At 42.3% G+C, this 22299-nt stretch overlaps 2 protein-coding genes across 2 annotated transcripts in view; one reads left to right on the top strand and one right to left on the bottom strand.

Moving 5' to 3' along the window:
• Positions 1-22299, bottom strand: part of LOC124298662 (uncharacterized) — a 148972-nt gene that overhangs the window by 44551 nt on the left and 82122 nt on the right. The window contains exon 3 of the transcript XR_006906855.1: positions 19659-19832. The gene's annotated coding sequence lies outside the window, so the exon portion shown is untranslated. Of the gene's footprint in view, positions 19833-22299 lie in introns of the transcript that reaches the window.
• LOC124298660 (forkhead box protein C2-A) lies at positions 1228-7564 on the top strand. Its single transcript, XM_046750968.1, has 2 exons — positions 1228-3675; positions 3829-7564. Exons 1-2 carry the CDS (start codon positions 2300-2302, stop codon positions 3953-3955), a joined length of 1503 nt encoding a protein of 500 aa, XP_046606924.1. The 5' UTR covers positions 1228-2299; the 3' UTR covers positions 3956-7564.

Raw genomic sequence — 22299 nt, 5'->3', positions numbered from 1 at the left:
TGAAGAGTCCTATACTGTGTATATGTACGTTGATATCGAATCTTGGTCAGGTTCGGCGATCCGTGGAACCCACGCACACTCTGTTATAAGGTGAGACTTTGCGAGGTTTGGCAAATTTTCGGCGAATCTTTTATGCGCGGAATGAGACCCCAAGATCGAGGTGTCTCTAGAGTGTTTTCACAAGCCGGGAGTCGAACCCTTGGAAAAACAGACGTTAAATTGAATCCCTCGCGAGGGAATAAGATCTGAGAGGAGAGATGAGGGAGTTGGAAGAGGTAGGGAGCTGGGAGAGACCTCCACCTCTCTCAGCTCCCCAGCTTCCACCCATCTCGAAGAGACTTGACGTAGCTATAAACACTAATACTTACTTTCGTTTTAGGATTAAACGTAGCATTTTATAGGTATTACTTTAAAATCAAACCCTGCAAAGATGCAATTGCGGTATGTTGGTCTGCGATGCATGCAGTTGAGCCGTAAGGTCCACCGTCATCATCGTCATCAGCGTCATGTACAAGGTGTCAAAATCCACCTCATTCAAACGGTGTCGATACAATTTCGCAACGTGAGTTAAAAAACTACGTAGAAAGAGACACCCGGTAGACGAAGTAGAAGGTGAAGCTCGTTAATCCCATAAAATCAATATTGTGCCTCGCGAAACTGGCTCTCATCGTCAGCGAATGTCGAAACTGTTGGTTATCCCTCTCGTTCTCTCTCAACGTACCGTCTTTTGCCACTCCCGTATGGCCTGTGATTTCGTTCCACAAGACCCAGTCGACAGAGAGCCTGGGTCCCTCCGGCAAGGGATCAGGGCTGACAAGTATGAGAAAGACAGAGAGAGAGATAGAAGGCAAAGAGAGACAAGGAGAGTCGGAAACGGGGTGAGGCCTCGGGGGGTAACCCAAGGCATGTCGATCGATCCAGGTCGACCATGATTGGCCGATCCTGAAGAGGCGGAGTCTCGTTCGGAGCCAATGACAGCCGTAGCAGGGTAGCGTTCCGGAGTCGTCGACTTTCCTTGGGTCCCCGAAGTGGCCGTTTCCCGTCTCCGTGTCGCCCCCACCTTGTTAGCCTCGACGATTCGAGTCCCGCCCTGATCGCCGGTTCCGCCCCGTCGGGGGAGTAACTCGGGCTAATTTTCAGATCTGGAGGGAAGGAAGCGAAACGAAACGAAACGAAGCGAGGGCGGCGGGCGTTCATCGTCGAGGCACCGCGCGGCCGAGTCCGCAGTGTGTTTTTACTCGGGACTGAGTAAACGACGGGCTGTTGTGTATCATAATACCGAAACCGGCTGGTGCACGATACTCGGTGCGCGATTCAGGCCCCGATCCAGACTCCTACGCTCCTGTTCTCAGTTTCCCCGATTTTACCGTCTGGCGTCACGTTTTAACCGAGGAAAAAATTTTTACGACACCCCTGTTCGCCCTGAGCCCCATTCGCCCGATCAGGCATCCGCCACGTGACCGCAAGGTCCGGGACGCTGTTTCGTGACGTAACGAGTAAAACTAGTGCATAACACGCATCGTACATGGTGAAGTTTATTAAACGCGTGTACAAGTGCACAGTGAGATGTGGCCGTGTGCTGTGACAATAGAGGTCATTTTTATTAAAACTCGGGAATATCTGTAAACGAGGTTCAATGAAACGTAAGGTTCTCTCGTCGCGTTGATAGTATAACGATTATCTGTGGACGCCAATTACCGTCAACGGTGCATGGCTTGTTGTGCGGAGGCCTTAACAAAGTGTGAAACATCTCCATCGGGGCGGGAACGAATAAGCAGGGTATCGGTTCTACACATACATCGTCGTGTCGCGACGAAGAACGCGGAAGAGTACACCACACACGGCTGCATCGGTGCAACGGTGACGGACACCGATAACGCGAGTGCAGGTGCGAATTTAAAAGTGCGAGTAAACCGACGTGGTACGTCGAGTGGTGCATCAACCGCTGCAGTTGCCTGGTAGAGTCAGTGCGCGCGCGCGCGCGTCATCGAGCGATACTCTCGATCCTGAAAAGCAGTTCCCTAGATCGTTCGCTATCGAGCGAGTCGATCAGAGCGAAGCGACCGGTCGTAAGCCACCGCTGGAATCAGTGATCCGGATCGATTTTGACGCGGAACAAGGGCAGATAATTATTAAGGATTTCTCGAAACGGTTGTGTGGAAGATAAAATAAGTGGAGGGATGTTCTGACCGCGTGAACCTCCAGGGTCGCGGGAATACCGGACGGAACCCAGGGTTCGATAAGCGCGGGAAGAACGACGGACGAACGGAGTTGGGGCTTTTGTCCCGAAGGATCGAAGATGCACACGTTGTTCGGCGAGCAGAACGCCTACTACAGGCACGCCGGTGTTCCCGTCGGTATGGGAACGCCGTCGTATCCGGGAGTGGCGACGGCGCCCGGATACTACGAGCAGTACAGGTACGGCACCTACGCGACTAGCTATCCGGGAATAGCCCAGCAGCACATCCATCATCCGAGTAAAGACATGGTGAAGCCACCGTACTCTTACATCGCCCTGATAGCGATGGCGATCCAAAACGCGCCGGACAAGAAGATCACCCTGAACGGAATATACCAGTTCATAATGGAGCGGTTTCCATACTACCGAGAGAACAAGCAGGGCTGGCAAAACTCGATACGACACAATCTCAGTTTGAACGAGTGTTTCGTCAAGGTTCCACGGGACGACAAGAAGCCCGGTAAGGGTAGCTACTGGTCCCTCGATCCGGACAGCTACAACATGTTCGACAACGGTTCGTACCTCCGTCGTAGACGGAGGTTCAAGAAGAAGGACGCCCTCAAGGAGAAGGAGGAGGCCCTGAAGCGTCAAGGACTCGCACCGACGGGATCCAGCGCTGGGGAAAAGCAGCGTGCCGAAGACCAACAGCAACAGCAGCACCACGCTTCTCACCTAGGCGGAAAGTCGGATCCAACGAGCAAGCAGAACAAGGGTCAACTCCAGGGTAGCGTCGAGTGCAAACCCAAGCGTGAACCAAGTTCCGACCTGACGTCGTCCCACTGCGGTATGCAGGCGGCAAAGTACGCGCACAGTCCGATCCAGCAGGACCAAGTGAAGACTGGATCCGTCGCGGCAGCGGCGAGTGTCATCCAGTCAGCCCTTGGGCATCAGGTCCCACTGCACCAGGGATCGCCGCACCTTCAGGCCCCACACCACGCGCACCAAGCGCCCCACCAGGCCCCGCATCACGGACACCAGGAGGTGGCCGGGATGACGGACGCGAACGGAATGCAAGGTCTGGACCCGAGCTCCTTCGGGGTTGAGGCTCTGACGGGGTCACGTGATTCCGGTCACCCCGGATCCGTGGGTTCGAGCTCCGTCCACCTCCAGAGTCGCGAACTCCAAGCGGCGAGGGAACACTCGGTTCAATCAGGTACCAGCACCGCAATGATGCCACCCAGTTCCCGGGAGTCCCTGATGGCCAGCTACGGGCATCCGACGTCCAGGTCGAACGGTTCGCCCCCCGGCACGATGTACACACCTTACTGCACGACCGCGGCGGCTGGATACATCATGGACCACGTTGACTACAACCCGTCGGCCAGCGGTGTCCGCACCCATCCAACGAGCCACTCGCAATGGTACCAAGAAGCTTCGAGTCCAGACACCGCGGGTATATACCAGGATACTCAGTCGCCGAGCTGTCAACTTTACAGGTACGTTTCGAAGCCATGGTTCTAGTCGATCGATCGGCGATATTGCCCGCAGTCTTTGAACTGCGTAGACGCAAACACATAGACACACACACTCTGCTCTGTAACCTGCATCGATCGTCACGTTATCATCATCTCTCGTCGGCCTCGTTCCAGGTCGAGTCCCCCGACGCCGTTGTCCTCTGGTGCCGCACCCTCGCCACCGCTCTACCACAGGTACTATCAGGACTGCAACGCGGTTAGCACGAGCGGCAACCTACCGATCACACTCCACAAGTACTGAGGCTACCGATGCTCAAGGTCGCCGGAAGACGATCTTGAGCGTTACGACAACCTAGACTTGTACAACGGGGGTAGTAGTAACATGGTTCGCTGCAGGGTGAAACGCGAGTTCGGCGACGCCGTTGAGGAGTGGAATTGAGACCTCCAGCTTTCGCTCAACCGACGATCGCCAGGATAATGAGGGTGCGGAAACGGAAACACGCGAGGTCGTGATCCAAAGGCGATTTATCGCGTTGTGAATGTTTGGAAATGAAAAATAATTATGATAATGGTGAGAGAAAAAAAAAAAAATAAATAAAAACCAGTGATAATATAACGTAAGTATATATAATTGTATATATACATATGCATATATATGTATATATATTATAATAAAGCGCGTGCGTTATATATACGTATAAGTTGTGTGTATAAAAATTACGAATAAATCTATAGTATACGTCTATATTGTAAAATGATATGATTTATGCATATTTGTTTACAGTGTACACACGATTAGGTACATACATATATATACATATATATTTATATACACTGCCGGCCAAAAGTTTGGGTACACCAGTACAAATTTCTTGCTGTACTAAAAGTTAGATAGCGGACTCAGAAATAAATATAATCAAACGTTCCGAGCGGCGTTTTAAAGAGGACAAATTTACCTTCATTTCGCAGTTTTAGAAAATTCTCTAAAATTTTTCTTAGCCCCGGTACGTATTTTTTAACATGGCCGTTTTCGGTTATTTTTTAGCGTTAAAAAGGAAATGCAAAAGCTCAATGTTTATTCTTTTTAATACATTGTCATAAATCTGATAGTTATCGAGACACAATAACTCAACTGACGATGATTCTCCAAGTTCCAGCCGAAAACGTTGCCCCTCCACTCATCAAAGTCCCGCACCAAAATTATCAATTTTTTTTTTACGAATTCTGAAAAAATTCAAACTACTCCAGCGTGAACCTGTGCAAATGTTTACCTTCTCGACATTTTCTTTGAAATCCCCTAGTTATTGAATTACACCTTTTTTCTTCAAACCTGTCTTTTTTAGCACAAAATGTGGCGAATACTGGGGCGAAAAAAAATCTTACGAAACTTTCTACAAAAAGATAATATCGGTTTTGATATCCTTTTCAAGTTTATCGTACAAAAAAACCGATAAAAATTTTTTCCATAAAATGTGGGGTTAATTTCCAGCGGCTAAAGAATGTCCGAAAAACGGTCATTTTCAAAAATACGTACCGGGACCAAGAAAAATTGTAGAGAATTTTCGAAAAAAACAAAATGAAGTTAAATTTGTCCTCTTTAAAACGCCGCTCGGAACGTTTGATTACCTTTATTTTTGAGTCAGCTATCCAACTTTTAGTGCGGCAAGAAATTTCTTTCGACTGAGTACCCAAATTTTTGGCCGGCAGGGTATATAAATATATGTATACATATATATGCGTGTAATGCAATGCACATAAATAACATATATAGGTAGACACATGAGTATGAGTAAGTGTAAAATAGGAAAGGTTATTATAATACTATAGAGCATACGTATATTTATGCGTGAACCGCGTGGTCGACAAAGAGAAAAGTGCGTGTGTCGGATATAAAGATGATCGTGAGTGAGTGGAAAAGAAATTTGAGCGTTTGCTTTTGGTTTTTACAATTATGGAAAGAACTCGTTTTCAGGGTGATTTATGAGCGCGCGTGTTTGCCGCAAGGGTGGAATTCTACTTTTACCGTTACATATGGCACATAATGGTCAAATGAATATGTATAAACGGGTTTCTGCCGTTCACGATAAGACGTACGAATACCAATATATATTGCGGTATTGCGATGGGACGGGGAGGGACGAGGAGGAGGAAGACGGAGGGGGGTTGGTGTCGATTAGAATGCAAAAGAATAGGAAGGAAAAAATAACATGACATGATACTCGATACACAAGGAGAGATAAAAAATATTATTCTCATTTGGAAAAACAATGACTGACCTAACCCAATGGGAAGCTAAATTTAACAAGATTCCAAACAACTGTGCAAATATTGTTTGTCTAAATATTCACGTCTCGATATTTGCCGATTGTCTGACTCAAGGTACACTCGGAAAATAACAGCTGTTCTTGTTGACACGCTTCGCGGCGGAAAGTCGGAAAGCAGGAAGGAAGGAAGGAAAGAAAGAATAAAATAAATAAGTTGTATAAAAGGAAGCTGCGTGTTAAAAGAGAGAAAGGAAGGATAAGCGAAAGAGTCAAAGTCAAAATTCAACGAAAAGATAACCCAATAATCAAGGAGCGTGCTTACTTAACTAACGTCACGATTCATATAATATAGATTTATAAATATATATGGGGCGTTCCACGCCAATTCAGTAAACGGTTGACAATAACATTTTTTTATTTCACCAAGGATTTTTTCTACAATAGTATACGACCCCTGAAAAGTTTTTTTTTTTCAAATGCTTAAATTTTTTTAATCACTCGTCTTTACCCTGTGATTTCTTAAACCCATCTCAAAGACACGTAAATTGATTTTTATGAAACAAGAAAGAAGAAAAATTTGGTTTTCGAAATGACAAATTTTCACGCAAAGTTCAGAGTGGGACCTCGTTTTTTCAATTTTTGTCTTTTAAATAACGTTTTTTATTCATAATTGTTTTTCCTAATTTCATGCCTGTTCAAAATCTGTGATAAAATTTTGAAAAAAAAACCCTGAGTGCTTTTCTTAGAACTGAAGAAACAATTTAAAAAATCAGTAATCAAATCGGAGATGCGGTATGTATTATAATAGATTTTTAACAGGTATGAAAATAGAGAAACCGATTAAAAAAATAGAAAGAAATCAGGTCCCGCTCTGAACCTTGTATGAAAATGTTTCATGTCGGAAGCCAAACGTTTTTTCTACGTGTTTCATAAGAATCAATTTGGTTGCTTTTGAGATGGGTTTAAAAAATCATGGGGTAAAGACGAGTGATTAGAAAAATTTGAACAATTTTTTTAAACAGCTTTTCAGGGGTCGCATTGACGTAGCAAAAAATCCTTGGTGAATTTAAAAAATGTCATGGTTAACCGTTTACCGATTTGGTGTGAAATGCCCCATGTATTGAAATTATCCATTTATATATATGAATATATATATATTTTGGTATAACGTGTAACCTACACTTGCTATTGCACATTCTGCAGGTTCTTCGCGAATATCTGATTTCACAGGAAATGTATACAGACATATTCCGTCAGTGTATAATAATCTGCACGCGCCCGATAACGTTAATACATAGTGTAAAATCGTCAACATCACACACGCACCACACCATACTCATACTTACATTTTAATAATGATATTATTAATAACAATATGTAAATATATCGAAGAACACCCACCACATTATTATAAACAAGATGAAATTTTAGATTGTATAGATATTATACACATTATACGATATCCGATATAAGCTACATACTATATATAGAAGTCTATATATAGTGATTCATCTGCTATGTACCTATGCAAGATTGTGTGAATAATTATACGAGTAAAGCGAATGTTAATATTAGACATGTGTAATATATGCCATGCGAAAGGACCATCGATTGATTGGTTAGTATACACACAACTATACATATATATATATATATATATATATATATATATATATATATATATATACACATGCGTGTGTGTGTGTGTACGTATAAGTATGCCATAAGTCATACTGTATATTAATAAAGTTATTGACTCGGTATATTAAAGTTGAAATAAAAGAGAGAGAGAAAAAGAGAGAGAAAAAAAAGAAAAAATAACGGAGAACTAAAGAAATGAAGAGAAGTGGAAATATTTCACAACGAACGGTTATATATTAATTATTACGTTCGAAGGTATATATTTGCCCAGTTGATGAAATTCAAGTTTGAATTCCCGTCAATTGTCCGGATGATTGTAAATGTATGTATATTTTCTCCCGAGTCTTTGAACGTCATATTGGTGCATTTATCGTAAAACCGTCATTCCCGAATTCGAGGTTTGAGTCTTTAGTATATTACGTTATTATAAGTTAGTAAAATTAAAGGTATATATATATATATATATATATGTATACATATATATATATATATTATTGTATGCCTATAGCTGCTGCAGTCGTATGAATGCGAAAAATAATATAGGGTTGAGACATAAATATTTATTATTATAGTATATAGGTATACGTATTGAAATATTATAAATATGTTATTTACCATGCGTATATATATATACACATATATACATATGTATATATGTATGTATGTATAGTATAAATATGTATATATGTAATCACACGGTCATACACGCATGGAATGAAAGATAAAAAGTTGTGTGTGTGTGAGAGAGAGAGAGAAAAAGAGAGAGAGAGAGAGAGAGACAGTTAGGACGGATGGACGACACGTGTACAACGTACGATATATAGATAGATAAATAGATAAATAGATATAGCTCGGGGGAAATCCACATGCAACGAGCTGTGAAATGTTGGGATTATAATGAGACATAATTGGCGAGATATCGTAAATAAATATTATATGATAAATGTATACCGGTGATCAGCGTTCCTCATTCATTGACAACTTCCAGCCCTAAATCCTCTGTAAGTCGAATTCAATTTTCTTTTCTAGGATAAAAAAAGTCACAGAATAAATTGTCTCGAATAATAAAATAAAGTTCTGTTTCAGTTTCCATTGTACGAGTAAAGTTGAAAATTAAATTTAACCATTGATATCCTAACGGTTTTGATACTAAGGGTGGGGGGTAGACAGTTTGAACGGTATAAAATTATTCCTATTGTTAGGACTTTTTTTTACCCCCCTCTATTAATCTCTTATAGCTTGAACGGAGCATCGTTCATCTTCCGATACGATGAGTTCCGGTTGCAGAATACAGCTGGTTTGTCAATCGGGAACGGGAAATGCCTGGGATAGAGAGGAAGGCGTTACAGGCGTGGTGCAAGCTAGGCAGGCAAGGGAAGCATAGACGATAGAGAGGAGTATTTACGAGTTGAAGTGATAAGTTAGAGCCATAGTTTAAACAAGATGGCACCTATATCACTTGCGGTGAAAATTTACGAGCAAACACGAAAAGATACATCGGCTATACTTCCGTTGATCTCAACCAGGCCGCCTCCGCCAGCTAAAGTGAGGAGTCCGACTGAATGGTCAAATATCGCCGCTGCAACGACGAGCCGGAATTCAGGGCCACGAATTGGTTCCTCACGGAATGCCAAAACTTAACGTGGAATGGCCATGGGACGACGAGTTACGACATTACGAGACACTACCAAGTTACACGAGGCGTCATTTTCCGAGATCCTGCTGTTTATTATCCCTGCCAAGTTTCGCGAAAGATGGATCATCGTCCGACGGTTTACCGCACGAGCCGCTGCTCGGAACCTTTTACTCGGAATTCCAAAATCGTCGGAAACCCCGCAGAGAAACGTCCTGGAAACTTGCGGATCCGATTGAAGTCTGCACGTTGCTTTGATATCTCCAACTGACTGCATGGTTTGCATGTGATATACTTCCGCATGATATCATTCAACGATTACTTTTGAAGATTTGATTCAGGTGTAAGATATCAAAAGCTGCTGCCTCATTAATCACTGACCATGAAGAAAAAAACCAGCACTCTGGTACCCGTGGACAGAAGAATCCCATCGAAATAAGTGTACATCATTTCTTAACAGGGTTTTCCAAATTCCTTGAAACACTGGCTACGATTTGTATACGACTCGTTCAGGCTAGTTGCAAACTCTCAGTTATAATTTCAAAATTCCTCGCGTCTTACAAACATAACGAAACTGATCTATAGGTAATCGTTTCAGCAACTGTCGCAAACCCTGCGTTGTGTACAGAGGGGAATAATTTTGCCGTAGGCGGTATTCAGGGTAGTATAAACCATATACCGTTCGGTTATTCTTCAGGAAAGGATAGAAAGAGCACGTGCTTCGGATAAGCGGGATTAAAATGTTTCAAAAAGACAATCCCGGGCAGCTTTACCCCCGGATGAACGATTCCATTCGCCCTCGTCTACCGAATCGAAAGGCCTGAGGCAAAGTGCCAGAGTTGGTATGCGAGTAACCTACACAAAACTATAATCGGGTACAGGCTGAACGGATACGACCGACCACCAACCCTTATTACCGCAATTCGTAAAACCGCGATCGAGCTCCGGGGCACAATGCAACAGTTCAAATGTCCGTGGTGCAGATCGTTATGGGGGTGCAGTATGGTATACAACGTATAGTATCCGTGTCCGCATACGGACTACTAACCACGTTAGTATGATACTAACGTGCCTAGCGTACGTGGTGCAGTGGCGTTGAATGTTTGTTTTAACAAGCCAAGGCTTGGGCTTTTTTCTAAATTGATCGTACGTACGTTTACGGAGTCAGTACTTGCTATGTTCCCCGGGATAATGGAGGATGGGAATGAGAAGAAGATACGTTGGGATGCACCGAGAGGATTAATGGTTCTCAAGAGACATCCCATGTCTGTTATCTTCATATTATCCTAATACCTGTACGACGTTGCAGGTAAGATCATTTCGCATGACTGACAAATTCATCTACAACTCTTTCAATGGGTGAAGTTTCCTTCAAACAAAATTACTAATTACTTCATTGAATGGGTATGTGGTAATACTTCGTTGCTGGACAACAGTGACCATCTAATCTACTGATTGTCGTTTGTGTAGTGCATATACCGTGTGAGTAAAGGCCTGCGTCGTATGCAGCCATGAGTTGTTCCGGTTCGGCATCAGCATCGGCATTAGCGCGGTGAGATTAAACAAATATCTCAAACACCGTGCACAAGACTTTATATAACTCGAAGAAGGAAGGTGGATAGGTATCCCCGCGATGCGGTTAAACAGCGGGTGGTTCGGTGCCCCGAGAAATGATAGCTATTAATGTCGGCCGGTGTGTATACATATACAGATCTTAACGCAAATAGAAACGGTGCTAGTTTAACGCGCCCAAGCTTATGATGCCGACACATCCTCTAGCTGCGGTGCCCTCTCTTTCTGCAGTCCTGCACTTTCTTTCTGATGTCATGGAAAACATCCATTCAGTTATATATGCTTACGCATACAGCGAAGACCTCGAATTCCACCTACCGAAAAATGGCTTCAGCGTCTTGTTTGCACCCGGCATCAGAGCATCGAGTAAAATACCCATGCACTGTTTGCAGGTCGGATTGACTCTCGCACCCTTCGACTCTGGCGGTTCCCGCACCCGAGCGAAGGCTCTGCAAATACTTTTCCTGAAACCACCCTTGGTAGTTACATCGCCAAGTTGATCCTTTGGTTTTAGTTTTCAGGATAGAATCAAACTTCTAAAGTGACGAGAAAGCGTCACTCGCGTTACAGGTCGGTTCTTGGAATAAACACCAATGTTGAATCAGCGTCGTCCTGATGCCTCGGGACATGGAAGCATGATTTCCGCGATATGTGGAAATGCAGCTCCGAGATTGTGTAGTCGGAGGACGAGTTACAGGGCGAGGAATATCTGTGCGGTTAAGGCATGGGGTAGGATTGCACGAGAGGACCACCATCGCCGGGTTGCACACGTACAGTCCACTCGGGGAGAGAAAAGCAGATGGTGGTCTTCCCACGTTTCCCGCATACCGGGATGCAGAAAGAAATGCCTAGGGAGATGCGGAGAACACAGGTATAGACTGGAATCTCGAATCCTCTGCGTCAAAGGAACATGGAGAAGCGATCAGGAAACTGAATTAACAATCAATGTTCCCAGATGCATGTTATTATACACCATCGAATCACCGAAGTCATAACTCCTATAAGTGCTTGGGCTGCACTGGGGTGGTTTTAGTACAGACTTGTATTTTATATATTAGTTTATTTTTTCGTATCGTGGTCCAGTTAATCATTGTTCATAAAAATCAGTAGTGAAAACGAAACAGGGACATTAAGGTGATGCTATACTCCTATTTCAGTAACAAAAACTGTTATCCGAATTTCTCCGAGACTATTAACCTTTCAGATAAAAGACGAGAACAGCCAACTGCGGAATTGTTAGGCGCAGATTCTTGTTGATTGGCCAACGATTAATTGGACCACAATACAAAAATAAAAAATAAACTAATATACATACAAGTCCGTAAGATGTACACGTAAAAATAAATAAAAAATATTGCAATAATTGGTAGCAGCCTCTAAACATTTTCCTACCTCCTCCAGGTTTTACGACAGTTTTTTGTTTCCAGTATTTGTCATAAATTTTTTGAGTGGCACCTTAATAAAAAAAAAAGAAACGAAAGTCAAGAAACGAACCACCCTGCTTATGTAGGAAGACGTACGAACACTGGGGTGTCTGGAGCAGCCTCAGCAGCACCTGTTCGCATTGAAAAGTAAACCATTTGGCGTCAGGTACGGTAATAACGGTAAATAGTGCATACAGCGATCGGTGGGACGTACGGATGTTGGTGCATGCAGAAGGTGTAATCCGGAATAAAGTAAACAGTGGGAGTGTCGAAAATGCAAACGTTGATATACGAGGAGGATACGTGTCCGTACATGCAGGTGATTACGATCTATACACACAAAGGGTGTGTGTACATTATACACGTACGATGTGTACGACAAACACTACCTGTACACCGAGTAGGTATCCATCCGTACGAATTGCAGCACCACCCGACCCTCATCGACGGTTCCGCAATATCATGTGTATCTATATTAAGCTACGTCGCCTGCGGCCATCCTCTCCTCACCAACCACGCCACACCAATCCCGCAAACTAATAATTTCAAAAGCGGCAAATTTACCTTCAATTAACGCCGAACACTTGCCCCATTAGAGTGTTCCCGCCCCGGGATCAAACATTTATCTCCGAGCTCCCGGAGGGATCGGAAAAGACGAGGGTAGGCACTCGGCCAATTCTATGCAGACCAACCTTCGAACGATTCGCAGGATCGCTATCAACAGGTACAACAGGTATACATGTACCTACCTACCGCACGTAACATAGATCGATGCGAATTAAAATTTTCTACCTTCCAATTCCAATAGTCTCGACTGGCTTTCGAACGTTTGGTTGGAAAAGAGCATTTCACCTGGGATTGAAACTTCCATCATCCAATGTACCTACTGCACGTTTGTACATCCATATGCTGGCAGGTCTCGATGACGACTCCTCCCGTTTGTTTGAAGTAAAAACTGTTCTCCCGGTCATTCTTGCGATCAGAACATATGTATAGGTATGACATACATCAAGCTCCACGATACAGGTATATTAGTACGTGTGTTTAATTCTCGAACGTTCATCATTCCACGGAGACCGGCTGGCATAATCTACACGGTTATGAAGCATCGCTTCCACAGTTTACAATTATGGCGATGCGTCAAGAAGACATCGTCTAAAGGCCTGTTACGTACATGTACGTACAATGTATAAGTTACACACATCCACGCATCGCCATCGTTATCCACCCTAGACTGCGAGTGCATGGTCTTACAGGTTCTTAGGCACGCGATCCTTCACGGTCTGAGCTGGATCCAGTCGGCTGACATACAAGACACTCGGTGTTTCTCTCATGTTATGAACGATGGGACATTGCGGACCGCAACGCGGGGGCCACGCGGTGGCCGCACAGTCGACAACCGGGTGTTTACAAAATTACGGATGATAACGTAAGCATTTTTTTTTCATCAGGACGCTCTTGCAGTACAAGCTTCAGCGCGCTGCGCGCTGGGCATGGTGGATCGACTCGACGACATTATATACATACGTACGAGCCTTGCGAGCCTCGGGGCTAATTTTAGGGTGTTCAACCCCGCATATGTGGCTCTCGTGTAAACAATGTCATCCCGCGCCACCGCCGACCCTGCAGCCTGCACCACCGGCTACCAATCCTCATCCTCCTCCTTCACCTCCTCGGGACTCGTTAAGAGGACCCCCAACCCCGCGGCAAACGGCGTGAAAAACTACGAAGCGTTATACGGATTCATCATACCAGTGTGTAGGCTACACTTTATTTAAAAAAATCAAATATTGTTTGGTTTTTTTTTCCAAAATTCAAGTCGAAAATATTGTTCCAAAACTTAATATTTGTCTTTAGAGGCGCATCATCGGGATTTTCTATTTCCCATTGAAATAACATGGAAACATATTGTTTTCTACTTTTGAATTTTATAACTCGTCAACGCATTGGTGTACTGATAAGACCAAGAACTATTTTTGTAGGGAGTGGAAAGCGCTAAAAAAAGGTTTCTTGGCATTTTATGATAAGTCTATTCATTAAAAACATTATAAGAGAAAGTTTTGAAGAGTATGAAAAAAATTTTCTTCATGCTATTATGGAAAATAAAAAATTGCGATGATGCGCCTCTAAATATTAATATTATGAGCTGAAACTTGGACAGCATCAGTTTTTCGTCATTTAGAACAATATTTTCAACTTCAAAATTAAAAATAGAATGTCCAATTTTTTTTCGTACAGTCTAATATATACGGATATATATTCTCCCCGGTCAAACCGATCAGGTTCGAACCTGATCTTTACCGTGAGGGCACGGAAAGCGGAGCAGAGTTTGAGATGGTTAAACTGTTCCTGTTCCGAAAATTCACTTTTTGTGTGTGTAACATGAAAATTTCCAGCTGATTGTGTTAGGAACAAGGTCTAGTATAATAGAATTAATATTAAAATATTTTAAATACAAACAGTCTTGTTGTAATGTGACTTCTTTTAGTTTTTCTAAAAATACAATTTTTATGAACAAAAATGGGGATATATATATTTTATAGTACACTCGTAATCAAAATATTATAAAAAGGAAGGTGCTTACTAAGTTTGAAATATCTGTAATCGACCCTCATTATAAAACCATATTTTGACTTACCTTTTTTGATTCAGGGTGTTTTGTAATTTATTGTGAGTAACGAAACATCCTGAGTCAAGGTAAGTCAAAACGATAAAAACTCAACATTACTGGTTATAGTAGCTGTAACACAAAAACTGGACCTGATCGAATCAAAATAAATATGGTTGTACAATGATGGTATATAGATATTTCCAAAATTAGTAAGCACCTTCCGTGTTAGAAAATTTTGTTGGCCAGTGTAACCGAAAATTTAATATCGCCATCAACTATTCGCGAATGAGACATTTTTGACGAGTCTCGTAGTTGCGCAAGAGTTCTTAAATCACTCTGAGACCCATGATGATCACGACGGCTAGCGGGCGGCATTGAATGCTCACTTTGCCGAAACCAAAATCATCACCGAAGCGTGTCAGGGCTTAGTTCCTCCGCAGCTACCTCGCATTGTGTGATAGCATAAAGAGAGCTGCAGTAGTTGGGTAGGCGAGTATATACTAGGTACAATAGAGAGACGGCTAATGCCTTCTGCACCTAATAATAGCCTACCTGGCTTTGGCGTCCCGGCGTCAGCTAGGGTGGGCCATGCAGCCCTGGTTGCGCATAATCGCCCCACGGCGTGGATCGGCAACAGAGTATACAAGCCCCTGAAGGGGCGCGGCTTTTCAATGGTAGGTAAAAATTGGTTCAAGCGTGCAGAGCGCATGTGCATGTCTTTCGATGCGAAAAAAAAATTCCATGAGAATGGAGTGGAGTTGGTGGCTTGACACAATGGATCAATTGTTTCTCTAAATTTCTTCAATATGAAAGAGCGTCGACGAACGACTGAGAGAGATAGGTGGACAGGTCGATGGATAGGTAGATGTTTACTATATCCATAACGATGTTGAATATACGTAATGACCGAAAGTAACGAAGCAGCTATTTTTTTTTAAACATCTTCTTCAATTTCAATGAAATAATCCTGAAACAATTTGAAAAATATTAACGCACTCTAAAGAAAGTTTTCACCGAATAATTTCGTTCGAATTTTTTTGTTTTATTCAGGCATGAAAATTGAAAAACTCTATACTTAAAAACTGTATTTTTCCAAACGTTTTGATTGCGAAAAAATTGAAACGGTTGAAAAACACGATTTTTTTTTTCAACGGAAAAGAGGTTTAAATAGGTAAAGGCAAAAAATAAAGAGAAGAAATGAAAGTGGATTACAGTGGAGAGTAAAATATTAGGTTAAGACAAGGGATGAGATAAAGTAAAATTTAAGTTAGAGATAACAGGTAGAGAAGTAAAATTAAGAGAAATATGAAAAATGCAAATGAGAGTAAATGCTGGAAGTGGATGAAGAGAGTGAGGTGTCAGAGGAGAGACAGAGAGAGAAACGGGGGAGGGGGGTGTAATCCTTGGTCGAGTGCAACCCTCCTCAGTGTGAGCAGTAAACGCGATCGAATTAGCCAAAGCTTATGATTTATATATACCGCATTCAAAATCGCTCTTCAGATTATACAAAGGGTCGAGTTGACCGTGGTGTGCACACAATGCAGCGCGTTGCCCAATGGTGTACACAAGTATTTCACGCTAAATTGGAGTTTAAACGAAAACGCTTTACCCCGGGGTATTTTTCGACCCGGCAGGGTGCCTTTTCAGTAAGAAACGGCCCCCCGCACCTAGTTGGGCAGGCAATCTTGTCTGCAGGTAAATGTCTACGTTACGTAGATACACAAGCCGATGGTGTTATGTGTACATATGTCATTATACCGTACCGTGCTATTGAGGGTTGGAGGTGAGCAGAAGTATCTCGTAAAGGACTATTTAACTGAAAAACTGTCTCCACCGAAAAGCAGGATATAGCGGTTCAACAAGTCACCAGAATGGCGCTAATAAGCAATCGATGTTCCATCAGATTGAAGCTTTCTCTTAAATGTAGATAACTTTTGCTACAGCAACGCCGTAATAATTGTACTCTATTTGATGGACACTTTTTATACCCAGAGATAGTCCTCTTCACTTCTAACCTCCACACCATGTGCCAAGACCATATCTATACTAAGAGCACCGGTCTGTTCGACAATTAATTTCCACGAATGGAGAAAAAACAGATTCAGTGATGATCTGTAAACGATTCTATTCACTCTTCAAACGATCATCTGGACATATGTAATTCGTGTAAAGGTGCATCATGGCCCTGATTTTTTCCAGGTAAGCAGGTATTATAGAAATATATACACGTTCACGGCAAAGTGAAACGAAGCAGCTAATGCCGATCCATCTAGCATAGTTTCCCTCTTTTTACCTTGAAAAAGAGAAGCTAAACCGACAAACCTAATGTTCTCCTTTATACCGGGCATAATACGCGGCTCGTGAACAGCACATGGTAGGTATAAGTTGCGTATCATCATCCTTTACAACCTTCGTTCATGGAAGCGTGCATTTGTATGCACGCTACACGATAAATTAAATTCTTATGCAGACTACACTTCTTTCTCACAAGAAAGGTATCTCAGGTCGGTATCTCCGATTTGATTTCTTTTGCAATATGTTATAGTAAACTGAAAATTAAGCAACACGTATTATTTTTCATCCGCCATTAAACACTTCAAGGTGGTGAAACCATCCTTCAAAGTAAAGCATGTCAAGGGGCAATTTTGCAGTGATTTTTTTCCTTAATTGAGAAAATTACATTTATCATGTCTCTTTATGAGATAATTTCATCAATTATATTGGTTAAAAAATATTATGTTTTTGTGAGTGAAACTGCCAAATCATACCTTGACATGCCTCACTTTGGAGGATGGTTTCACCCCCTTAAAGCGTTTAGCGGAAGACAAAAAAAAAAAAAAAATACGTGTCGTTTAGTTTACCATCTACTGTAACGTATCACAAAAGAAATCAAATCGGAGATATCGAACTGGGACACCTTCCTTGTCGGTCAAAGTAATGTGATCCCTAAAAAAATGTTCCATTCGACAGTCACGTAAACCGAGTACGATTTGTTCAATGATCTAGGTGATTTTTTTCACTAATTTCTTCAAGTGAATCACGGATAGCACGAGCGAACGAATCGGAGAGGGAAACTCTGACAGAGGTAGAAAAGCTGCGCTGAAAACTGCGGAGGCGCTCAGGGTGATATGGATTTAGGTAGGAGAATACCGAGGTTACAGACACGGATCCAAGGGGGATGGGGGAGAGGCGAGGAAGGTATATTTCAAGAAGACGCCCCCGCTGCCATTCCCCGCACCGCAGACGCGGACGCGACATTCTCCGCTCGTCTGATGGATGCCGCTAACGAGCTTCACCGACGATTGACACAATATTCTGAGTGAGCCCTGCCTCATCCCTCTCGAAATCCGTCTTTCAGGTCGCAATTGCGGAACCCGAGAATCGACGTTTGCTTGAAATTTAAAGATCGTTTTTTTTTTTTGTTTTTTTTTTTTTTATATTCCGTTAAAATTTTATCGTCCCCCTAATCTGCACAGATTCTCCAAGAGAGTCACCGACGATGGTCAAATTAAAATGAATTTTATACCCCCGTATAGTGGATTTACAACGTATTCGTCTTTGAATCTGTAAACGCTTCGTTAAAAAACCCCGTAAACTTAAATCCAAGAAATATTGCATCATTTTTTCCTCTGCTTTTGTTGTTTTACCACGAGGAGTTTTAGACCTGTATAGGTTGTATGGTAAAAAGCTACTTCCTCTTTAGCGTCATAGAAACAGGAGGTAGTCCCTCTTTTTTTATCCATCCCGTTTCGGTTTCTTGCTGGTCGAAGAATCGTCAGTGTGACAAGCCATTGTAGGTTTCTTCAGAGTAATACGTAATTGGACGAGAAATAAAGAGAAGCATAAGAAGAAAAATAGATAAACGTGGGTAAAATTAGCACCTGTGTCTAAATTGCACAGGTCTGTAGAAGAATTTTTTTTTTTCAGCTACGGTATGATTTCGGTAAATGTTAAGTTTTCGAGTGTCCTGTATTCGAAAATGACTTCCATTTCTCTTCATCGTGAACAGTATTCTTGCAAAATACAAGGTGTTTGCATAAAATGAAGCAGAACGATAATGAAAAACACCACCGTTTCATTACAATGAACTGAACAATATTTCTTATAAAATTAAACAATTTCTTTATGAAGAGTATTTAACATTCCGTGATCATTCTTTTCGCTTATGAATAGCCTTCTCTTCTTCTCTTTGATACATTTCCGAACACACTTCCGATTTCCATTTTCTTTTTCCCTGTTTGTATTTATTCTCGAGTCTCACTCTAACGCGTATTAAATGAAATTAAGAAATCACTTTTGCATAGAATTTTTACAATCAAGAATAGGATACCAGATTTCGAGTCAAACGGAAGTTTTACTCTACATGAAACTGCAAACACGAGTTTAAAAAAAAAAAAAAATACCCTAGGCGATGTGACTTTTTGAGTATTTTTCCCGGTTTCAGTGGTTGAAAATCTATAAGAAAAAGTATTAAAAAAACCTGTGAAGTTTTTTGCTTGCAGACCCATGTTGTTGAACCTGTTGCTGATCAATGCGGTAGCGAAGGAGGTACTAAAATATACGTGCATGTTTAACCATACTCATAACGTTCATTTAAATACATATGGTGGCGTTGTACACGGTGTTGGAGTGCGTGTAGGTAAGGAAGGCGATGAGGAGGAAAGACTCGGGCAGATGTCACGCGTGCGAGCACGATGCGCGATAAGTAGGAGGATACACATCTATTGTCTGAGTAAACATTACTCTAAGGTTAGCGAACGCGAGCCAGAGTTTGGCCCACTGTAAACAAATCTTTGTCTTAATTACTTCACCGCTGCTCTCGCGCGGCCACTTACAAATAACACAATACTGACCTGACTCAACTACTGCGGGGGGCTCGTCGCAGCTCCTCTGATCTCCGCGATGCGTGTAATACTGTATGTGAAAAGAGAAAAAGGAACCGATGGATATAGATGGCCACCTTGACCTTTGGATACGTCGTTTCGCTCTACTTCTTCCTTGGCTTCATCTTCTTTGACGCAGCATCGCCAACCCTAAAGGAAATTTCTTTAGATCTGAAGAGATTGGAGTACGTTCAAAGATGAAGGTAAAGTTGTTTTTCTCGTTAAGAAATATTGTCGTTTGCGCCGGAATTTAAAGAAAATCTGAAGGTCTCTGACGAAATCTCAAGACTACAGATAGCGATATCTCTAAATATGAAGTCTGTGAAATCGAAACAACAGATTAAAGAGTGAGATTCCTGAGAATATATGCACCAATTAGATACCGTCTGCAATTTTCAAGCGAACTTAATTTGACATATTGATGGTCCTAAATATTAAAAACGAATGAACATCTTTATGCTTGCAATTTAGCTTGTAGGATATAAATCTGTCTGTGTTACCTCATTCGATAATTATCTTCATATATTTCTAGGAAATGTGTCGATGTTATAAAATGAAAAAAATGCAATACATTACGTATTCCTGTATTCATTGAGTTTCAAGGCCATGAAACATCCATCTTGAAAATGATAAATATGAAGACTTATTGTCACGCGATTATGACATCCGAAGAATTATTGTGGTGATATTTAAGTAAGAAATCTAAAGAACTGTTTTCGCGCCATTTAAAGATATATTCGTCTGACAAATTGACAGCATCGCTTTGACGCAAAATTGGTTGCACGTCAGCATTGGATGTAAACGTGAAAAGTATAGACTTGTAATTTTGGAAAAAGCGAGGAAAAAAAGTCTCATCGAGAAGTTAAAAATATCCGTTGGCTTTCGACAAGTTTTGGGGACGAGGGTGAGGAGCGAACCTTAAAGGACTTTGTAAAGTCGGGAATTCTTCTTAGCGCGATAAGTCACTCGAGTCCTTGGTAGGTGATACCCACCCATCCCGGAGTGGATATGTAATGCGCGAAGAAGTCGGCGATGGGGATGAGCGGTGGAGGCATTATAGTTGTTAGAAAAACGAGCGGTGTGGGGCTCAGACCGACACATTAGTCTTCGGTAGCGTTCAACTGTTTGATGGTGCTGCAGCGAGGCAAAAAGATATAGAACAGAGCCGCAAGATAGAAAGAAAATAAGTGAGTGCCTTGAGAAAGATTAGAAAAAAATCTCTGAGGCGAGTGCCAAGATCGAAGAGCAAAGGAAAGCGGCTCCTGCTATACCCCAGGGTTCAGTTCTCTGAGGAAGCGACAAATTGACCGTGGAAAATTAGCCGAGGCGGTTACCGCGCCACCCTGCACTATCACTATTGGAGAATGGATAGCTTCTCCTTTTCGCATTAGTTAATCACGCACGCATAGACTGTCAAGGTCCCGAAACACCGGGGTGAAAAGCTACCAACAGTGTACGAGACTATCCGAATGACCAGTTCTAACATCCCGGACATACGACAAACATTTCTAACGAACATCATGGTAAGACTAAAATAGACGTCCCTGTGAAGTCGTACAAAGAACAATACGACACGCACGAAAGAACACAGAAAGCTCAAACATTGCAGAGCTAACACAATCAGAGGACAAAGACAGGAAAAAACATTGCGGTAAAAGGTGTATGTGTAATGACTCAACGGAAGCAATGCGACACAAGTCTGTCGAACTCTTTAAACGAGGGCTCAAGAATTGGGTAATGAATAGAGGAAGAAACTACTAATGGAACAGAAAACTGAAATAGAAATTACTAACTGCTACTGATCAAACCACGCTAGGAAGGACTGACATTCGAATAAAACTAAGCGAATCGATAGAGCAAAAATGAGAACACTCCACGGAGAAGCATGAAAATGCACATCTTGGAAGAACAACGCAATAAAGGAAGAAGGTAAAACTGAGATGATAGCAAAATAGAAAAACAGAATCAGAAAACTCGACACACAGACACACGCGAAACGGAAAATCTCGAACAAATGGATACCATGGATGAAATAAACTAAATCAAACTAAACTAATTTCACTGACGATTAGACTCACACGCATGGAGAAGATGAGATGAGAGGTATGTCGATGGGCATTGATGCGTTTGTTAATGTTTCAGAGTTAGGCGCGTGGCCATAAGCCTAGCATATATTACCATAAGAACTAATACTGGAAGCGATACAATGCGTGTAAACCATGGAGTAATGAACGAAAACGTCAATGAAACTAGTAGAGTGGGTTGGATGAAAGGAAAACTTAAAAGTCAGATGAAAGAGCGAGAGAGCCGGAAAGCGGTAGACTGAGAGCTATAAGCGAAAGGGCGTGTCCGAGAGTCCCTTCCGTTCCCCATTAGCACCCCGAAAATTTGTTCTGACGAGTAAAACAGGCCTCTTCTTTCTCGTTCTCTTTCGTTGGGGCTTTGGTCTTTTCACCACCGAATCACACACGCATGTATGTATAATCCTAATATTTTTCTGACTTTCGACAGGGTCTCGGGGGGCCAAGGACGACGTGTCGTCGTGTTTGGGCAAGCGTGGAATATAGGTGGATCCAGTATCCTACGTGATTTACTGTCTCCACCGGGCATCATATAT

The sequence above is a fragment of the Neodiprion virginianus genome, chromosome 2 (assembly GCF_021901495.1).
Source record: "Neodiprion virginianus isolate iyNeoVirg1 chromosome 2, iyNeoVirg1.1, whole genome shotgun sequence".
NCBI classification, from domain to species: Eukaryota; Metazoa; Arthropoda; class Insecta; order Hymenoptera; family Diprionidae; genus Neodiprion; species Neodiprion virginianus.
The sequence above is the reverse complement of the archived record's forward strand: the minus strand, read 5'-3'. Positions and strand labels throughout refer to the sequence as shown.

What these genes read in the sequence shown, in the direction of transcription:
- LOC124298660 (XM_046750968.1), top strand. Translation starts at nt 2,300, where the DNA reads ATGCACACGTTGTTCGGCGAGCAGAACGCCTACTACAGGCACGCCGGT. An exon ending in CCGAGCTGTCAACTTTACAG is followed by an intron (nt 3,676 to 3,828) that starts GTACGTTTCGAA and finishes GCCTCGTTCCAG; the next exon opens with GTCGAGTCCCCCGACGCCGT.